Raw genomic sequence first — 18,897 nt, forward strand, 5'->3', positions numbered from 1 at the left:
CTCTTATTACTAAACGAAAAAAGTATCTTAAATGACAAATTTATAAATAAATATCCTAAAATTTACACTCACTGTTTATGGAAGAGAATAATAATCATTATTAAACATTAATTCGTTCATTCTATGTTACAAAGTGTCAAAGATAGTTCAACATAGGATGACATCATGCGTAACACACTATGACTCTAAGACTCCACTAACCCAAACTGAGACATCAAATCAAACTAACATTAATAATTTATTGCACACGTACATACATATGTAACGTATAAATAAAATTATTGATAAGGTACATTTAACACTGCACACATTCTCCTTTATTCTCTAAATCTCAAAAGACAAGTAAATCATTATGAACAAACTCATAGAAAATTTAATTACTAGTATATTTCCTTGGCACAAGGCAAAGTGGATTTTTCTTATTCATAGTTAAACCAGGAAGTGTATCATTGTCAATATCTTCAATTTTCATACCCGCAGGCAATTCCCAGTCAAAAGAGAATAATAAGTTGGCTAGTGCTAGCTCAAAGTTTGCAACGGCAAGAAAAATTCCAGGGCACATTCTTCTCCCGGCACTAAAAGGAATAAACTCGAAATTCTGTCCTTTATAATCAATTGTACTCCCCATAAACCTCTCCGGCATAAATATCTCTGGGTTATTCCAATATTCAGGATCTCTTCCAATAGTCCATACATTAACAAACACGAGGGTTTTTGGTAGTATGTCGTACCCTTCTATAGTGCATTTTTCGAGTGTTTCCCTGACTATTAGCATTGGAATTGGAGGACGGAGCCTTAATGTTTCTTTGATCACGGCTTTAAAATACTCGAGCTTTGGCAGATCATCTGTTGATATATAATCCTTGTTTTTTGCTGAATCCCGAATTTCTTTTTGTACTTTCTTCATTGAAGTTGGGCTCTTAATTAGTTCTGTCATCGCCCAAACTACCATTGCTGAGTTTGTATCTGACCCTCCTACGAACATATTCTGTGTAACACATTTTCAGAACCAGTCAGTTTACAAATTGTACAACAACGACAATAACAAAGCCTTAGTCCCAAATTAATTTGGTATCTGCTAACATGAATCGTTATAAGACTCTGTCATTTAATTTAACAAAAAAAAATTGTAACACAAGAACTTAATTACCATAAGAACTCCTTTGATGTGGTCTAAAGTCAGATCAAAGGTAAAAGCACGCTCTTTTCTAAGGTGTAATAAAACATCAATTAAGTCCTCTGCCTCAGATTCAGGTCGATTTGGGTCAAGGTGGTCGCTAATGATTTCATCGTAAAAGACATCCAAATCTTTGAACGTCTTCTCAAGCCTCGATGATTCACCGGTTAGCTTATCAAGCCAGCCGATGAAAGGGAAATAATCTTTAAAGAAGAAGGCCGCGAACATGGCCTGAACATCCTTTAGAAGGTCTTGAAATCTGCTCCTGTTGGACCCTTCATTTTCATCGTACCTGTGATAAATTTGATATAAGTTACTTTGTTCAACATTATTACTTTAATTCCAATACATTTTGACAAATTCAAATCAAAAGGCTGTTAATTAATATTAGTAATACACTAATTAATACATACCTCTTGCCAAAAGCAATTCTGCAAATATTGGAGCATGCAAAACTCATTAGCAACTCACTCAAGTTAACAGTTTCTAAACCAGAAGAAATTTGAGTAGAAATCTTGTTTACCATCCTCAAGACTTCTTCTTGTCGAATCGGAGTAAAAGACTCCACTCTTTTAGAACTAAGAAGATGTACAACACATATTTTCTTTATTTCTCGGAAGTATGCATAACTATGGGCAAAAGCTAAGTCTAACCCTTTATAACTTAGTCTTTGTGTTGCGATCATTGATGGCCGGTGACAAAAGTTAAGATCCTGTGTATGAAGGACCTCTTTCGCCGTCTTGGCTGATTGAACCACCACAGCCGGTGTGTTAGTTGAGATGAACTCTACAAGAGGGGGGTGAATTGTAGATGAGTTCCTAGTGACTATTTTTCGAATTATAAAACATAACAAAACAGAATAAAACAGGAACTTGTAAAGCACACAGTATTTTACGAGGAAACCTTCTAGTGCCCAACTAGAAGTAAAACCTCGACCCTACCTTAGGGATTTCAAACACAAACCATTTCACTATAATAGGGCAAACACCAAGTTACAACCTACTATAATAAAGACTATATTCTCAAGTTCCTAAAAGAACTCTCTACAGAACAGCACCATGTTCTACCCTGTCTAAGTCCCACACTTAGACTCACTCGTACTCCCCAAGTACAAATCTTCCCCTTCTCACCAGAAGCTAACACAATAAACAAGATTAACAAAATACTCTCTCCCAATTAACCCAAACCAAATACAAATAATAAACACCTAGTATATGATAGGCAAGCTATGCATGAAACCCGAAACTAATATGACAAGTTTATAAGCTTGGCAAACTTACACAATTTAAGCTCTGTAATTCTTCACGCATAAAACTCACAAAAACCTAAACTCATTTCATCCTCTACCATTTATACAAGCAAGTCTCGTATAGAAAGTAGGTTTTCAAAAAGATAAATAAGTTAAACTTAACTTATCTTAAAACACGGTTTTAAGTAAATCTTTGTGAAGAAAATCTTTTCAAAAAATAAGATAGAAATACTTAGTTAAAAAGCATAATATCTTTTTAACAAACAGATTTTAGGAAATTAGCTTTTAAGTTAAAAATCTTTTTCGAATTCTATCTTTTATATTTTCCGGATATAATTAATTTGCCAAGCTATCTTGTCACGCTTCTAATAAATTCCATGCATATCTTACTTACCATATTTAACAATAAATCTAGAAGATAAAATCTTAACTAAACTATTGCTGAGCTGCATTCTTGATCTGGTAGGTTTACTTGGGCTCCACGTTTTACTAAGTTCCTCCAAAGAACTTAGTCCTTCATCTTCAGGTTCCTGTTAGGGAACGTTCCTGTTAGGGAACTTAGCTCCTGTGAGGGAACTCTTCTTCTTATTGAATAACTTTCTGAATAAAGATCTTCTTCAAGGCTTCCTAGCATCAGCTACTTCTTCCATCTCCAAGATCAATTTCACCTAAGCTAAACAAACACTTGAGAAACCTTTATGAGATGAGTTTGCTTCAGTTTAAGTTCCTCATCATCAAAACCTTTATACATCAACAATTTCCCCCTTTTTGATGATGGCAAACTTAAGCAAACTCTTTGAGAAAGTTAATACAAATAGAATGACGTATTTTTGGATTTTTGAATAAAAGACAGAAAATAAACACACAACTTAAAGAAAACAAAAACTAAAAACAAAATTAACTAAGACATAAAGTAAACTAAACTTTAAGCATCATATCAGAAGAAAGTTTCTGATACTTTCTCAACTGGAACCCAGAACAACTTCAGCCTCCATGTTTGCTTCTTCTTTTCCCCCTTTTGGCATTATCAAAAAGTCCTGCTTTTTCAAGTTTATTAAGCATCTACCTACAGCCCCACAAGCAATTCATCGAGTGTGGAAAACTGAAGGCAGCGCTGCTAACGTCCCTTAGGCAAATTCCACTCTCCTGTTTAAGCATTCATAACAGACAATTGCATATATGTATAGGCAGTTCCAAAAGCATTCATTAAAACCAAAAATTAACATCCTGCTAAAGTTATTACAACCTAAAATATATGTAAACATTTTAAAAACAAAAGAAAATGTTCATGACTGCTAAGAGGTTAGGATAGGCTATTTTAGGAAAGCTGAAAGGAAATTAAGATAGGCTAGGTCTGCAGTAGTTCCAGGATCTGCTTGCTGTCTTCCCTCTGCTGTGCAACAAGAGCTTCCAACCGTTGCTCAAGACTTTCCAATTTCTGCTGGAACTTCTTTTTTTGTTCCTTCAGAATTTTGTCCTGTGCCTGCACTGATTTCTTCAGATCTTTTAGTGCCTTCCCCTGCTCCTGCACTTGTTTTTCCAACTTTTGAAGCTGAATCTTTCCAGCAGACTCCTTGACCTGGATTTCAACCTTCTCCATCCTATCCACCAACTCAGCCACTTGCCCTTCAATCACCTTATCATCTGTATCTAACTCTAAGGGCTCCTCCATGCTGGTCTTAGGCAGAGAGCTTGCAGATGCAGATAGCCTCCTGCTCTTCCTGACAGGTTTGTCACTTACTTCCTTTTGCTTTCTCTTCCCTGTTGATTTTTCAACCTTCTCTTCTTCCTTCTCTAACCTCTGAATTTTTCCCTGAACAACTTCCAGACTTAAACCAGCCAGAGTGTTCCCATTAATCACATTCTCTGGCTTCTCCTCCAAACCAACATATTTTCCTTTGAGTTTAACACCCAAACTCTCAAAAACTGTTGACAAAATAGCACCATAACCAACTTTTGTTCCACTTGGAACACAATGAGCTAAATGCTGATACATAAGTGATGGAAAATTAATTTTAATTCTCTTTGACAGACAAAAAATAACTGCCATGTCCATCAAGCAAGACTCACCCTTCTTGGAAACTCTTGGTAAGATAGTTTTCTTAACAAGATTGAATAGCAGTTTGTTTAAGGGACTAAGATCATTATGACTCATAACATTCTTCCCCCTTTTTCCTCCTAGGGCTTCAACTATGTCACCACTTAAGTAATTTCCAACTTTAACACTAGACTTACCCTTAATGTAAGTCTCATACCCTTCCATGGGTGTTCTCAGAATTTTGCTTAGAGTTTCCACATTTAACTCGATATTAATTTTTCCTACTCTACTTGTTATAATTCCCAATTTTGCATCAAAATTTTCACAGAATTCAGTCATGGCACTTGGATACATCAAATTATTTGAAACTTTGACCAACAGATACTCCCAGCCTTGGAACTTAATTAAATCTATAAATTCAAGAAACCTAGTACTCCTACACCAATCTAAATCAATACGATGACCAACAACATACCTATCAAATTGCACTTCAAGCTCAGCTTGATCGATTTCTTCCTCCTCCTCTGATTTTTCCTTTTCCAAGTCTTCCTCTTCCAAATTACGAGCGAACTCCTCAACTTCCTCAATGTGATCCTCCAAAGACTTTTCTTGACTTTTCTTTGCCTTCCATTCTCTGAATTTGTCAAGAACTGACTTGGTGATGTTTTCCATTTGTTCGGGGTTAGGGTTTTGCATGGTTGAAGAAGGTGGGTTTATGATTTGTGTTTCGGAGTTTGAGACAATCGGAAGTGATGAAACTTCCTCTTGTTCAGAGGTTTGGTTGTTTTGGGAATTTTCAGATGAGCTTAGTGATGTGATTATGGCCATGGTTTTCTTCTTCAGTGATGTAGAATAGTGTAGAAGGATTTTTCACAGTGGAGTAAATGTTTTTGACAGCGAAATGATGTGAAGTGGTTGTGGGTGGCTTTTATAATTAATGAAGCGGTGTAAGGAAGTTAATGGGTTTACTGAGCAGTCATTAATTGAACAAATTCAATTAATTTTCTAAAATCAAAACACGCAAGATGTATTTACCAAAAATAATTTGTTTCCAAATTCATTCAACTTTCAAAGCAAAATCACTGTTCACAAATACGCAATTGGAACACGCTTTCTACACATATACACTGTACATTACTACTAGCAAAATTAATTGAGCGTTTTAATGAACTTACCTTCAATAATTAACAACGGCGACACTTCAGCTATGTTTATCACACCAAAGTTGTGATAAATGCTCTTTTTCCTTTATTTACATTATTTTTGATTCTGCCATATCTTGGAATTTCAGAGGCTAGTACTTCAGCTTGATCATCCCAAGTTCCAGTCTCAATTTCTCAAACCTTTCTCTGTTCAAGGGCTTGGTTAGAATATCTGCAATTTGATTTTCAGTTTGGCAAAATTCTAACTTAATATTCCCTTGTTCCACATTATCTTTTAGAAAGTGATGCCTAATGTGGATATGTTTTACCTTTGAGTGTTGAACTGGAACTTTAGAGATACATATAGCACTTGTGTTATCACAGTAAATAGGTACACATTTAAAAATAATACCAAAATCTCTAACCTGTTGTTTTATCCATAGAACTTGTGAACAACAAGCAGCTGCTGCCACATACTCAGCTTCAGCTGTTGATAAAGCAACTGTGTTTTGCTTCTTGGAACCCCAAGAAACTAAACAAGGTCCTAAGAATTGTACCATACCTGAAGTGCTTTTCCTATTTACCAAATCACCTGCATAGTCAGCATCAGTAAAACTATTTAAATCAAAAGAATCACTTCTAGGATAGAAGAGACTCAAATCATCAGTTCCTTTCAAGTATCTTAGGATTCTTTTTACTGTTGTGAGGTGAGACTCCTTTGGATTTGCTTGGAACCTGGCACACAGACCTACACTAAAAGATATGTCAGGTCTACTAGTTGTTAAGTAAAGTAGTGAGGCTATCATACCTCGATACATAGATTGATCTATGCAAGTTTCAGATGGATCTTCATCCAATCTAGTAGCAGTTCCCATTGGAGTATTGTTGGTTTTGGCATTTTCCAACTTGTATTTCTTGATCAGTTCCTTAATGTATTTTTGCTGATGAATCATTATTCTCTCTTCAGTTTGCTTAATTTGCAAACCAAGAAAGAAATTTAATTCTCCAGTCATGCTCATTTCAAATTCTCCACTCATAAGGTCAGCAAAGTACTTGCACAAAGACTCATTAGTTGCACCAAATAAAATATCATCAACATAAATTTGTACAACTAGGATATCAGTTCCATTTGACTTTAAAAACAAAGTTTTATCAATTTTACCACGTTTAAATCCATTAGCCAAAAGGAACTTTGATAACCTTTCATACCATGCTCTAGGAGCTTGCTTAAGCCCATATAGAGCCTTGTCAAGCTTATAGACATGGTTTGGGAACTTTGGATTTTCAAATCCAGAAGGCTGTTCCACATAGACTTCTTCATTTAGATATCCATTTAAGAATGCACATTTTACATCCATCTGGTACAGCCTAAATCCCATGTAAGCAGCAAAAGCAATAAGTAAACGAATAGCTTCTAACCTGGCTACTGAAGCAAATGTTTCTTCATAGTCTATTCCTTCTTACTGATTGAAACCCTGTACAACTAGTCTTGCTTTGTTCCTGACAATAATACCATGTTCATCTAGTTTGTTCCTGAACACCCATTTTAGTCCAATTGACTTCTTGTCTTTTGGTCTAGGTTCCAGATGCCAAACTTTATTTCTTTCAAATTCATTCAGTTCAGCTTGCATAGCATTAATCCAGTCAGCGTCAGTCAAAGCCTCAACATAATTTTTAGGTTCCATAGAAGAAAGAAATGCATTGAATGCACAGAAGTTCCTAAGCTGAGATCTGGTTTGAGTTCCTTTGGTTATGTCACTCATGATTGCATCTACTGGATGAGATTTCTGATGTTTCCAGGGCCTTGGAGTGAAATCTTTGATTGGATACAATCTTTCTTCATTATTGTTGACTGGTTCTTCTGCAGGAACTTCATTCTGGATCTCAGGTTGAACTTCTTCAGGAGTTTCCACTTGTTGTCCTTCATTATGATTTTCGTTTGGTTCTTGATGTGGGGTTCCTGGTGCATTCTCCAACTCTGGTTCTGCATTTGCTTCAGGGTTCGTTACTTCAGCAGTTTCCACTTGCTGCTTCTGCAGTGATGCTGGTTCCTCATCTGAATTCTGCTTGCGCACAAGTCCAATTTCAAAATCATCATCACAATCCTGTACATCAATCAATTGTTCAGTCTCATCAAATATAATATGTACAGACTCCTCAACACACATCGTTCTTTTATTATAGACTCGGTAGGCTTTACTATTTGAAGCATATCCTAGGAATACAGCCTCATCACTTCGTTCATCAAACTTTCCCAAGTTCCTCTTACCATTATTATGGACAAAGCATTTACAACCAAAAGATCTAAAGTAAGAAATATTAGGTTTTCTCCCTTTCATCAGTTCATAAGGAGTTTTGTTTGTGATGGCTCTAACAGATACTCTATTGAGTATATAACATGCTGTGTAGACTGCTTCTGCCCAGAAGTTCCTAAGTAGTCTGCTTGATATCAGAATTGTCCTTGCCATGTCTTCAAGACTTCTATTCTTGCGTTCCACCACTCCATTTTGTTGTGGAGTTCTTGGGGCAGAGAAGTTGTGGTCCATACCATACTCATTACAGAATTCATCAAATTTGGAGTTTTCAAATTCCGTTCCATGATCTGATCTTAGATGTATCAAGTTATTTCCTGTCCTTCTCTGTTCTTTCTTCACAAAAGCAACAAACTCATCAAACGTTTCATCCTTGCTTATAAGAAAGAAAACCCAAGTGAACCTAGAAAAATCATCAACAATAACCATTACATATTTCTTACCACTTCTGCTTTGAATTCTCATTGGACCACAGAGATCCATATGAATGAGTTCCAAAGGCCTTTTGGTACTTACCATCTTTTTGGACTTGAAGGAAATTCGAGTCTGTTTTCCTTTAGCACAAGCTTCACACACTTTGTCATACAAAAACTTAATGCAAGGAAGTCCTTCCACTAAGTTCTTAGATCTTAATTTATCAAGTAAAGAAAAGCTTGCATGGCCAAATCTTTTGCGCCATAGAAGAGGATCATCCCAATAACACTGAGACATGTTAAACTGCTGTTAGAAACCTCGTTAAGATCCACAACATATGTGTTCCCTTTCCGAGTTCCTTCTAAAATAATATTCCCAGTGTCATTGTGGATGATTCTACACTTATTAGAAGTAAAGCTAACAGAGTTACCTTTGTCACAAAACTGTGAAATACTTAACAGGTTGTGTTTGAGACCCTCGACTAAAAATACATTATCAATAGCATGGGAACGTGACCTTCCAATTTTACCAATAGCAATTATATCTCCTTTCATGTTGTCACCAAAGGTCACGGTTCCTCCATAGTAGGCATCCAGTGAGAGAAATATAGTTTTATCTCCAGTCATGTGCTTAGAACAACCACTGTCGAGGTACCAAGTGTTGTTCCCCCTTACTGGAACCTGCAAGAAGAATTAAACGTTAGAGTCAGGAACCCAGGTTTCCTTGGGTTCCTGTGTAATAGGAGTTGATTCATTTTTCTTAACCCAGACTTGTTCTACATGTTTGACATTCTTCTGAGTGCATTTTTCTTTCTTTGGACATTTAACCTGCTTATGTCCAGTATTACCACAGAAATAACAAACAATGCTACTAGGCAAATTAACATACTTCTTTTCTTTTTGGAACTTCTTCTTAAAACCTAAGCCTTCTGTTCTCTTGGTCTGAGCTTTAGTGATCCAGTCAGGAACTCTATACTCTATTGGCTGTTTACCTTTCCTAACTCTCTCAAGTTCCCCCTCAAGACGTGCTTTATCCGTTTTTAGATCTTCCAAATCATATTTTAATTTTTCAAAATTCGGATATTCCGTAAGTGGAGGAACTTCAGAGTTAGGAGTGTCTACACTGAGCTTTAGTAAAGATAATTCCACATTTAGAAGTATATTATCATGTTTCAGGTTTTCAACAGTCTCTTTCAAAATTTTATTTTCATCAAACAGACTAAAGAACCTATATTGAATATCAAACTTCATGTTATCAACCCACTCACTGTTCTCTTTGTAAGTTTCTAAAGCTTTATCACTTTGCTGTTTTGATCTATATAATTCCTTTATATCTTCCTGAATTTCCAAAACAGTTTTTATTAGATTCTCTTTAGACAGATGTTTTAAATTATTGTAAGAGTACCATACCTCAGATTCCAGCTCCTTCAGTTTGGCAGCTTCATCAGTTTTTGCCATCAAACACAGATGAGCCGTTTCTTCTAAAGGTTGGTCCTCCTCTTCCTCTGAATATGTATCTCCCCAGGCAGCTAACATGGCTTTCTTGACATTGTCCTTGGTGAAGTAAGGCTTGTAGACTCTTGACTCTTTGGATTGCTCCTTGCCTTTAGTCTTTCCTTTCTCTCCATCCTCAACAGGACAATCTTTGATAAAGTGATCCTTTGATCCACACTTAAAGCACGTTGTGTTTCTGGAACTTGTAAACTTTTTGTTCCTATCAAACTTCCTATTGTTCATCATTTTCTTAAACTTCCTGACTAGCATAGCCATCTCTTCCTCATCAACTTCTGATTCTTCAGAGTCTTGGGCCTTGAGTGCCAAACTCTTATTTCTTGAATTTTCAGTGTTGGAACTCAGATGAAGTTCATGAGTCATCAATGATCCAACTAGTTGTTCCATGTTGAACTTTGTGAAATCCTTAGCTTCCTGCATGGCAGTCACCTTGGATCTCCATCGTTCATCTTGTGGAAGGCTTCTTAGGATTTTCCTAGCCTGTTCATCAATAGGAATATGTCTGCCAAGGGAGTTCAGTTCATTAATTATATCATTGATTCTAGTAAACATCTCCTCTATGGTTTCCTTAGATTGCATTTCAAACCTTTCATATCTAGACATTAATAAATCAATTTTGGAACGTTTTACCTCATTGGTACCTTCATGAGTTACCTGTAGCAAATCCCATATCTGTTTAGCAGACTTGCACCCCATGATACGATTATGTTCATGAGGTCCAAGTCCACAGTGTAAATACTTTATTGCTAAAGCATTCAATTCAAGTTTTTGATAATCTTCCTTATCATAATCAGAAATGGATTTAGACACTACCTCATGTTTGTCATTGGTTTGAGTTATTTCAAAATCACCAGTTTCAATAACACGCCAAACCTGGTAATTTTCAGCCTTGATGAAGATCTCCATCCTGTTCTTCCAGTATGCATAGAACTTACCATTGAACATAGGTGGACGTTGGGTTGAGTACCCTTCTTGTAGTTTCTCCTTGTAATTCATCTCTCCAGGAACTTATTCAGCAAAGTTATCTGCAAACACTTGAGAACCTTGCTCTGATACCAATTGTTAGTTGAGATGAACTCTACAAGAGGGGGGGTGAATTGTAGATGAGTTCTTAGTGACTATTTTTCGAATTATAAAACATAACAAAACAGAATAAAACAGGAACTTGTAAAGCACACAGTATTTTACGAGGAAACCTTCTAGTGCCCAACTAGAAGTAAAACCTCGACCCTACCTTAGGGATTTCAAACACAAACCACTTCACTATAATAGGGCAAACACCAAGTTACAACCTACTATAATAAAGACTATACTCTCAAGTTCCTAAAAGAACTCTCTACAGAACATCACCCTGTTCTACCCTGTCTAAGTCCCACACTTAGACTCACTCGTACTCCCCAAGTACAAATCTTCCCCTTCTCACCAGAAGCTAACACAATAAACAAGATTAACAAAATACTCTCTCCCAATTAACCCAAACCAAATACAAATAATAAACACCTAGTATATGATAGGCAAGCTATGCATGAAACCCGAAACTAATATGACAAGTTTATAAGCTTGGCAAACTTACACAATTTAAGTTCTGTAATTCTTCACGCATAAAACTCACAAAAACCTAAACTCATTTCATCCTCTACCATTTATACAAGCAAGTCTCGTATAGAAAGTAGGTTTTCAAAAAGATAAATAAGTTAAACTTAACTTATCTTAAAACACGGTTTTAAGTAAATCTTTGTGACGAAAATCTTTTCAAAAAATAAGATAGAAATATTTAGTTAAAAAGCATAATATCTTTTTAACAAACAGATTTTAGGAAATTAGCTTTTAAGTTAAAAATCTTTTTCGAATTCTATCTTTTATATTTTCCGGATATAATTAATTTGCCAAGCTATCTTGTCACGCTTCTAATAAATTCCATGCATATCTTACTTACCATATTTAACAATAAATCTAGAAGATAAAATCTTAACTAAACTATTGCTGAGCTGCATTCTTGATCTGGTAGGTTTACTTGGGCTCCACGTTTTACTAAGTTCCTCCAAAGAACTTAGTCCTTCATCTTCAGGTTCCTGTTAGGGAACGTTCCTGTTAGGGAACTTAGCTCCTGTGAGGGAACTCTTCTTCTTATTGAATAACTTTCTGAATAAAGATCTTCTTCAAGGCTTCCTAGCATCAGCTGCTTCTTCCATCTCCAAGATCAATTTCACCTAAGCTAAACAAACACTTGAGAAACCTTTATGAGATGAGTTTGCTTCAGTTTAAGTTCCTCATCATCAAAACCTTTATACATCAACACGGTGCACTTCCGAATCGTGTAGACAAGATTGGACCGTAAATCTTTGCTAGCTTAGCAAAGTAGATGTGAGGTTTTGAAGGGTCGAACTGGTGTAAGTTTCCGATAATAGGAAGCCCTTTAGGTCCAGGAGGAGGATTAAATGGTTCATTTTTCCTTTGTTTTCGAAGAAGGAAGATAAGAGAGATTGTTGCAAGGAAGATGAGTAGTAGTATCATGCTTAATGATCTCCTTGGTTTTGGCTTATAATGTGCTTTGTATATGCACTCTATATATACTAGTAGATAAGTGCTAAGATTATATTAGATTTACATCATAATTGTTTTTTTCTTTGTTTTTTTTTGAAAAGTAAAGGTACACAAATATTAAAAGAGTCTTCTTCTAAATTTCTCTAATTATGTATTTTAACTTATCTGAATAATCAAAATAAGAAACGTAATTATATTGATGATTAGAAAGAAGTATTAAAATAATTGGAGAGTTGATGATTGTCATGACATAGGGCCGCCAGCCCGCCATGTAGTATACTACTGGTTTTGTGGTCAAGTGATGTCTCAGATTGTTGATTGCATTTAAATTTTGTCAAAAACCTCCTTTTAAAAGCATTCTTTTGTCAAAAACCTCTTTATAATTTTTTTTTTTGTGAAATCATACCTTAATCAGAATTTTTTTCTTTCACAAAATCATACCTTTTGATGGAAAGTTTTCACACATTGACCACCAACGTGTTTAACGGGAAACCCTTCTTGTGTGCATGTGACCGCTTGTAAAACAACAAAGTAATTCCTATAACACTGAATGAGTAACTCCTATAATGCTGACAAAGTAACCCATATAACATTGATTGAGTAACCCTTATAGCTGTTCTTCGTTCATTGATTTCTAGACTCTCTTCACAGTTCTCTATGAAGGATCTAGTGGGCAGACACATATAAGAATTTGTGTTTTAATAAAATAAGAAAAAAAAAAGTATCATTAATAGAGGTTTGATTTTTTATTTTTTTAATTTTTTTTAAATTTTTTTTTATTATTGTTTTACATGCAGCAGACGTGCTTATATCTTATAACTTAATAATTCATAACAGTCCATCATATCATTAATAATCTTGCAATATAAGTTATCATGAATAAGTTGTGACACATTCACAAACAATGTATAACTTAAATAATTGATGAGGAACACGTAACACATATATAGTGTCACTCTCAGAAGATTTACATAAATCATTAAGATCAAGCTTATAGAAAGATTAGAAACTATGTATATTTCCTTGCAACAAGGCAAAGTGGATTTTTCTTGTGCATAGTTACACCAGGCAGTGTATCAGTGTCAATATCTTCCATTTTCATACCATCAGGTAATTCCCAGTCAAATGAGAATAATAAATTGGCCAGTGCTAGCTCAAAGTTTGCAACACCAAGAAGCATTCCAGGGCACATTTTTCTTCCAGCACCAAAAGGAATAAACTCGAAATCCTGCCCTTTATAATCGATTGAACTTCCCATAAACCTCTCGGGCATGAATACTTCCGGGTCCTTCCAATATTCAGAATCTCTTCCAATAGTCCATGCATTTACAAACACGAGGGTCTTTGGTAGTATATCGTACCCTTCTATAGTGCATTTTTCAAGTGTTTCCCTGACTATTAGCATTGGAGCTGCAGGATGGAACCTTAATGTTTCTTTGACAACGGCTTTAAAATACTCGAGCTTTGGCAGATCATCTGCTGATACATAACCCTTGTTGCCTGCTAAACCTCGAAGCTCTTTTTGTACTTTGTTCATCGCGGTTGGGTTCTTAATTAGTTCTGTCATCGCCCAAACTACCATGGCTGCGCTTGTATCTGTTCCTGCTACAAACATGTTCTGTGAAACACAAATTCAGAACCAGTCAATTTAGAAACTCTTTATAAATTTGTAAGACAAGAACTTAATTAATTACCATAAGAACTCCTTTAATGTGGTCTAAAGTCAGATCAAAGGTAAAGGCACGTTCTTTTCTAAGATGTAGCAAAACATCAATGATGTCCTCTGTCTCAGATACAGGTCGATTCGGGTCAAGATGGTCGTTAATGATTTCATCATAAAACACATCTAACTCTATGAAGGTCTTCTCTAGCCTTGACGATTGTCCGGTTAGCTTATCGAGCCAGCCGAAGGAAGGGAAATAATCCGTAAAGAAGAAGGCCGTGAACATGGCCTGAGCATCATTCAGAAGGTTGTGAAATCTGCTCCTGTTAGACCCTTCATCTTCACCATATCTGTGTTACATACATTTGAATCAAACTATAAGGTACTTTGTTCAACTTTTTTCTTTTTGTGTTCATGCTTTGCAATTTTTTGTGTGTGCTCCATGTACTATTTTGTATAGCCAAATTTTAATCTAAGCTACTAGGGATATTTAATCAATTGATAAGACTTTAATCCTATAAGTGGGGCTATTAGGGATATTGAATGAGATAAAAACATTTCTAAGCTTAATGCCCGCTTTTTTTTTTTTTTTTTTTTTTTTTTTTTTTTTTTTTTATGAAACATTCTAATTAAACAATTTTAATCTAAGCTTATAAGCTTAATACCTCAGCAATTAACCTTGCATACTCGTATTTATTTAATTTTAACACAGAATTAATTTAATTTAATATATATTGGTTAACTGGGTACCCAACCCATTCCAGGTCCAAAAAATTAAGAATTGGAACCGGTTGGAACGTTACCCGGAATTGAAACCAAGCCGGTCCAATCTGATTTCGGACCCACCGATTCCAATTCTGGACACCTGGAATTTTTGCTCGCCCTAATTACAAGAATACACATGACAATCATTAAGATATACGTTATATATTATAACAAAACTATATATTAAAAAATAAATAAATAAATAAATAAAAACTATAATATATTAATAAAGAACATGATAATATTCTATAACATTATTTAAATTTAACTTGCATGATCCATAGACAAATTTTGAAAATAAAATCTTACATTATATTTGTAATCTTGTAAAATAATTTTAGAGAGAGTTTTACTGAGGAACTGATTTTAAAATTAACAATGAACACGAGATAAAAAGATATACGAAATAGTAATTATCTTTAACTTATTTAAAATAGATGCTTAGAAATTATTGTATTCATTATATTTTAGCAATATATTTTTTTTTATCACTTTAGCTATATGCTGTTTACATTTTTGTAATATGCTTTTTTTTTTATTTTTTTTTTAAAAACAGATGTACCATGCGCATGGTACATTTGCTTGTACAAACTAGACATTAGTTTGAGTGGTGCAGAGTTTACTCCGTAGTTGATAATAAGACGTAGGGTATTCTTTTTCATAATTAATGATAAGTGGATTGCTCTATATAATGTGTGAATGAGAATTTTTTTTGTCCTTAGAAGTTACTTGCAAAGAAGATTCAACACATTTTATTACTTTCACTAATTCAGTACGATGCACACGTTAAATCGTCGTATATAAATATTGCAAAACAGAGAATATTCCACTTAGGGCTTGTTCTCATTGACTGAATTGAACTGAACTGAGCTGATCTGATCTGAACTGAACTGGACTAACTGAACTGAAATGAATGTTTTATAAGAGAAGAAAATTAGGAATTGAACTGAAGTGAACTGAACTGAACTTATTAGAGCTGAACTAAACTGAAAATAAACGTATGAGATAAGGCTCTTAATTTGTAAAACAGAGGAGTAAGTGCAGTACTAGTTATGTAAACTTAATTTAGTCGTAGTAGACACTAGACCTACATAATGATTATTCTTAGTACAGTTCAACAAAATTTAATCAAAAGGTCACAATTACAAGCAGTAATACATACCTCTTGCTAAAGGCAATTCTGCAAATATTGGAGCTTGCAAAACTCATTAGCAACTCACTCAAGTTAACAGTTTCTAAACCAGAAGAAATTTGAGTAGAAATCTTGTTTACCATCCTCAAGACTTCTTCTTGTCGAATCGGAGTAAAAGACTCCACTCTTTTAGAGCTAAAAAGATGTACAACACATATTTTCTTTATTTCTCTGAAGTATGCAAAGTTTTGGGTAAAAGTTAAGTCTAACCCTTTATAACTTAGTCTTTGTGTTGCTATCAATGATGGCCGGTAGCAAAAGTTAAGATCCTGTGTATGAAGGACCTCTTTCGCCGTCTTGGCTGATTGAACCACCACAGCTGGTGCACTCCCAAATCGTGTAGTCAAGATTGGACCGTAGATCTTTGCTAGCTTAGCAAAGTAGATGTGAGGTTTTGAAGGGTCAAATTGGTGTAAGTTTCCGATAATAGGAAGTTCTATAGGTCCAGGAGGAGGATTAAATGGTTCATTCTTCCTACGTTTTCTAAGAAGGTAGATAAGGGCGATTGTTGCAAGAAAGATTAGTAGTATTATCATGTTATATGGATTTCCTTGGTTTTGGCTTATGGTACGGTTTTTAGCTTATACTTGCACTACATATGCGGCTATGCAACTACTCCGTACTAGTGGTCCACCGATTAATAGGGATTGACTTTTTGGACTAACAAGTAACAACCCGTATGCAGGGATGACAATCCAGACAAGTCCAATCCGATCCCACTCCGCTCCGGTCTGAGGAAAAAATTCACTCTGAATTCGAGAAAAAAGTAATTCAAGTCTGATTTCAAGTTGGAGGAGGTTCAGAGTCGGATCCTACAAACTATCCGAGAAAAAAAAAAATCATACTCCAACAAATCTTTGACTTTGATGGATCGTGAATTTGGGTGTGGGTTGTGGTGGCAATGGGTGTGGGTTGCAAATGCCCAAATAGCCCAATTTCTCAAAGAATATTGAATAATCGAAGAAAAAAAAAAAAAAAACTCGGAGTCAGGTTGGATGAGAGTTGAAGTCGAAGGCTGCCGTATATTGAAGTCGGATTTGGAGATAGATTTAGCCTCCGACTTTTTATAGGGTAGAGTTAGATTTAACATAATTCACTGCGAATTCGACCAATGTTCATCCCTACCCATATGATAGGTGTTAATTAGTAGTTCGTTCGTCTTTTTTTTTTTTATTGATATAAGACTAATTGGACTAATGAATTTTTTTTGTTTGGTACTATAGTTGTATAAATGTATAACGTGATAAAAATATAATGTAAATTAAATGAATTATATAATTCTTTTTTTTTTTTTTACTTGAATTACTTCTTTTTTCAATCCTAGAGATCTTAATTCAATCGCTAATTTATTAATTTTAATGTCAATATGTTAAAAATTAAATACATTTGAAATTAAAGTAGTACATCGAGACAAATTTATAATCAATTTAATTTTTTTAATTATAAATTAGATAAAATTCCTTTTTTTTTTTTTTTTTTTTTTTTTGCATAGTAGTCCCGTAGTCCGTCAATATTATTTTGAATTAAACATTACATTATGATATTGTAATAATCTTGATTTATTCACTTAATCATCCTCAAGTCTCATACGTCTACTCGATAAATTTTCACAAAACGGAACACTATTTTAAATGTAATTATTGTCGTTTTCAGAAATACTCCATACTTCGTATATATATTACGGAGTTTTTTTTCTTTTTTTTTGTTGACAGGATATTACGGAGTATCTTAGGACTTAGGGTCAATGACATGCACAATAGATGTAAACAAAAGGGCACATTAAATTAGAGAGTTGACGATGGATCGGACGACATAAATAAAAATACCAAATTGCCCTCACATATTTTTTATTACGTTGTACGGACTACTATATAATACTTCCTCTGATTTAGCAGCCCGTTTTGTGTATGGCTAGCCACACCGTGTGGTCACTTATAAAAAAACAAAGTAACGCTTGTAACACTGACCAAGTAACTCTTATAATACTGACTGAGTAACCCCTATAAAACTAACCGACGAAATAACCCCTTTACAACTGATTAAGTAACCCTGTTACACTACAAGGTAACCCTTGCCACACGGTGTGACCAGCCACATACTTCGTATAAGACTTTATAATTGCCATTATATAAATAAAAAAATCGAGAAAATTTTTCCACTTAATTTGCAAAACAGAGTAAGTACACTAACAGTTATGTAAACTTTATTTAGTCGTAGTAGACATGATGATTCTGTACAGTTCAACAAATTTCAAATCAAAAGGACATTATTAATTCAATCAATCAATCAATCAATCAATCAAAGCCTTAATCCCAAAAGTGGGGTCGGCTAACATGAACCAAATTTGATTATTCCGTGTAGTCATCAACATAAATCTTTCTCCTCCATCCCTTACGATCCAAAACTTCATCCTCACGTAAATCCATGCACTTCATATCCTTCCTCACTCCTTCCAACCAAGTCATCTTTGGTCTCCCTCTTCCTCGTTTAATCCCTCCATGGTCCCACTCTTCCACTCTTCGCACCGGTGCACCCTCGGGTCTCCGTCTTACATGTCCAAACCAACGCAGACGATTTTCCCTTAATTTATCTACAATGCCCGCCACACCTACTTTCTTGCGAATAACCTCATTTCTGATTCTATCTCTTAAAGTGTTTCCACACATCCACCTTAACATGCGCATTTCCGTAACCTCCATCTTTTTAATATGCTCTTTCTTAGAAGCCCAACATTCTGTACCATAGAGCAACACTGGTCTTATGGCAGTCCTGTAGAATTTTCCCTTCAACTTTAAGGGAATGCTGCGGTCGCATAACACTCCCGTGGCCGCTCTCCATTTAAGCCACCCTGACTTAATCCTGTGGGTCACGTCTTGATCAATGTCACCAT

General features: G+C 35.1%; 2 protein-coding genes across 2 annotated transcripts; both read right to left on the reverse strand.

Moving 5' to 3' along the window:
• Window positions 1-370: 370 nt before the first annotated feature.
• LOC145615162 (cytochrome P450 83B1-like) lies at window positions 371-12,424 on the reverse strand. Its single transcript, XM_081670232.1, has 5 exons — window positions 12,150-12,424; window positions 4,975-4,980; window positions 1,591-1,942; window positions 1,151-1,469; window positions 371-988 (listed from the first exon to the last, which is right to left on the reverse strand). Exons 1-5 carry the CDS (start codon window positions 12,355-12,357, stop codon window positions 374-376), a joined length of 1,500 nt encoding a protein of 499 aa, XP_081526358.1. The 5' UTR covers window positions 12,358-12,424; the 3' UTR covers window positions 371-373.
• Window positions 12,425-13,263: 839 nt separating this feature from the next.
• On the reverse strand, window positions 13,264-16,553 carry LOC145614646 (cytochrome P450 83B1-like). The gene is made up of 3 exons (XM_081669712.1): window positions 15,978-16,553; window positions 14,082-14,400; window positions 13,264-14,005 (listed from the first exon to the last, which is right to left on the reverse strand). Exons 1-3 carry the CDS (start codon window positions 16,541-16,543, stop codon window positions 13,397-13,399), a joined length of 1,494 nt encoding a protein of 497 aa, XP_081525838.1. The 5' UTR covers window positions 16,544-16,553; the 3' UTR covers window positions 13,264-13,396.
• Between the last annotated feature and the right edge of the window lie 2,344 nt (window positions 16,554-18,897).

This window comes from Chenopodium album, chromosome 25 (genome assembly GCF_948465745.1).
Source record: "Chenopodium album chromosome 25, dcCheAlbu1.1, whole genome shotgun sequence".
Classification (NCBI taxonomy): domain Eukaryota; kingdom Viridiplantae; phylum Streptophyta; class Magnoliopsida; order Caryophyllales; family Amaranthaceae; genus Chenopodium; species Chenopodium album.

Excerpts from the sequence above, each read along its gene's own strand:
- LOC145615162 (XM_081670232.1), bottom strand. The coding sequence starts at position 12,357 with ATGATACTACTACTCATCTTCCTTGCAACAATCTCTCTTATCTTCCTT. Across the intron at positions 1,470-1,590 it reads AGAATTGCTTTTGGCAAGAG|GTACGATGAAAATGAAGGGT; the intron begins GTATGTATTAAT and ends AATTTATCACAG. Across the intron at positions 989-1,150 it reads ACATCAAAGGAGTTCTTATG|AATATGTTCGTAGGAGGGTC; the intron begins GTAATTAAGTTC and ends TGTGTTACACAG.
- LOC145614646 (XM_081669712.1), bottom strand. The coding sequence starts at position 16,543 with ATGATAATACTACTAATCTTTCTTGCAACAATCGCCCTTATCTACCTT. Across the intron at positions 14,401-15,977 it reads AGAATTGCCTTTAGCAAGAG|ATATGGTGAAGATGAAGGGT; the intron begins GTATGTATTACT and ends TATGTAACACAG. Across the intron at positions 14,006-14,081 it reads ACATTAAAGGAGTTCTTATG|AACATGTTTGTAGCAGGAAC; the intron begins GTAATTAATTAA and ends TGTGTTTCACAG.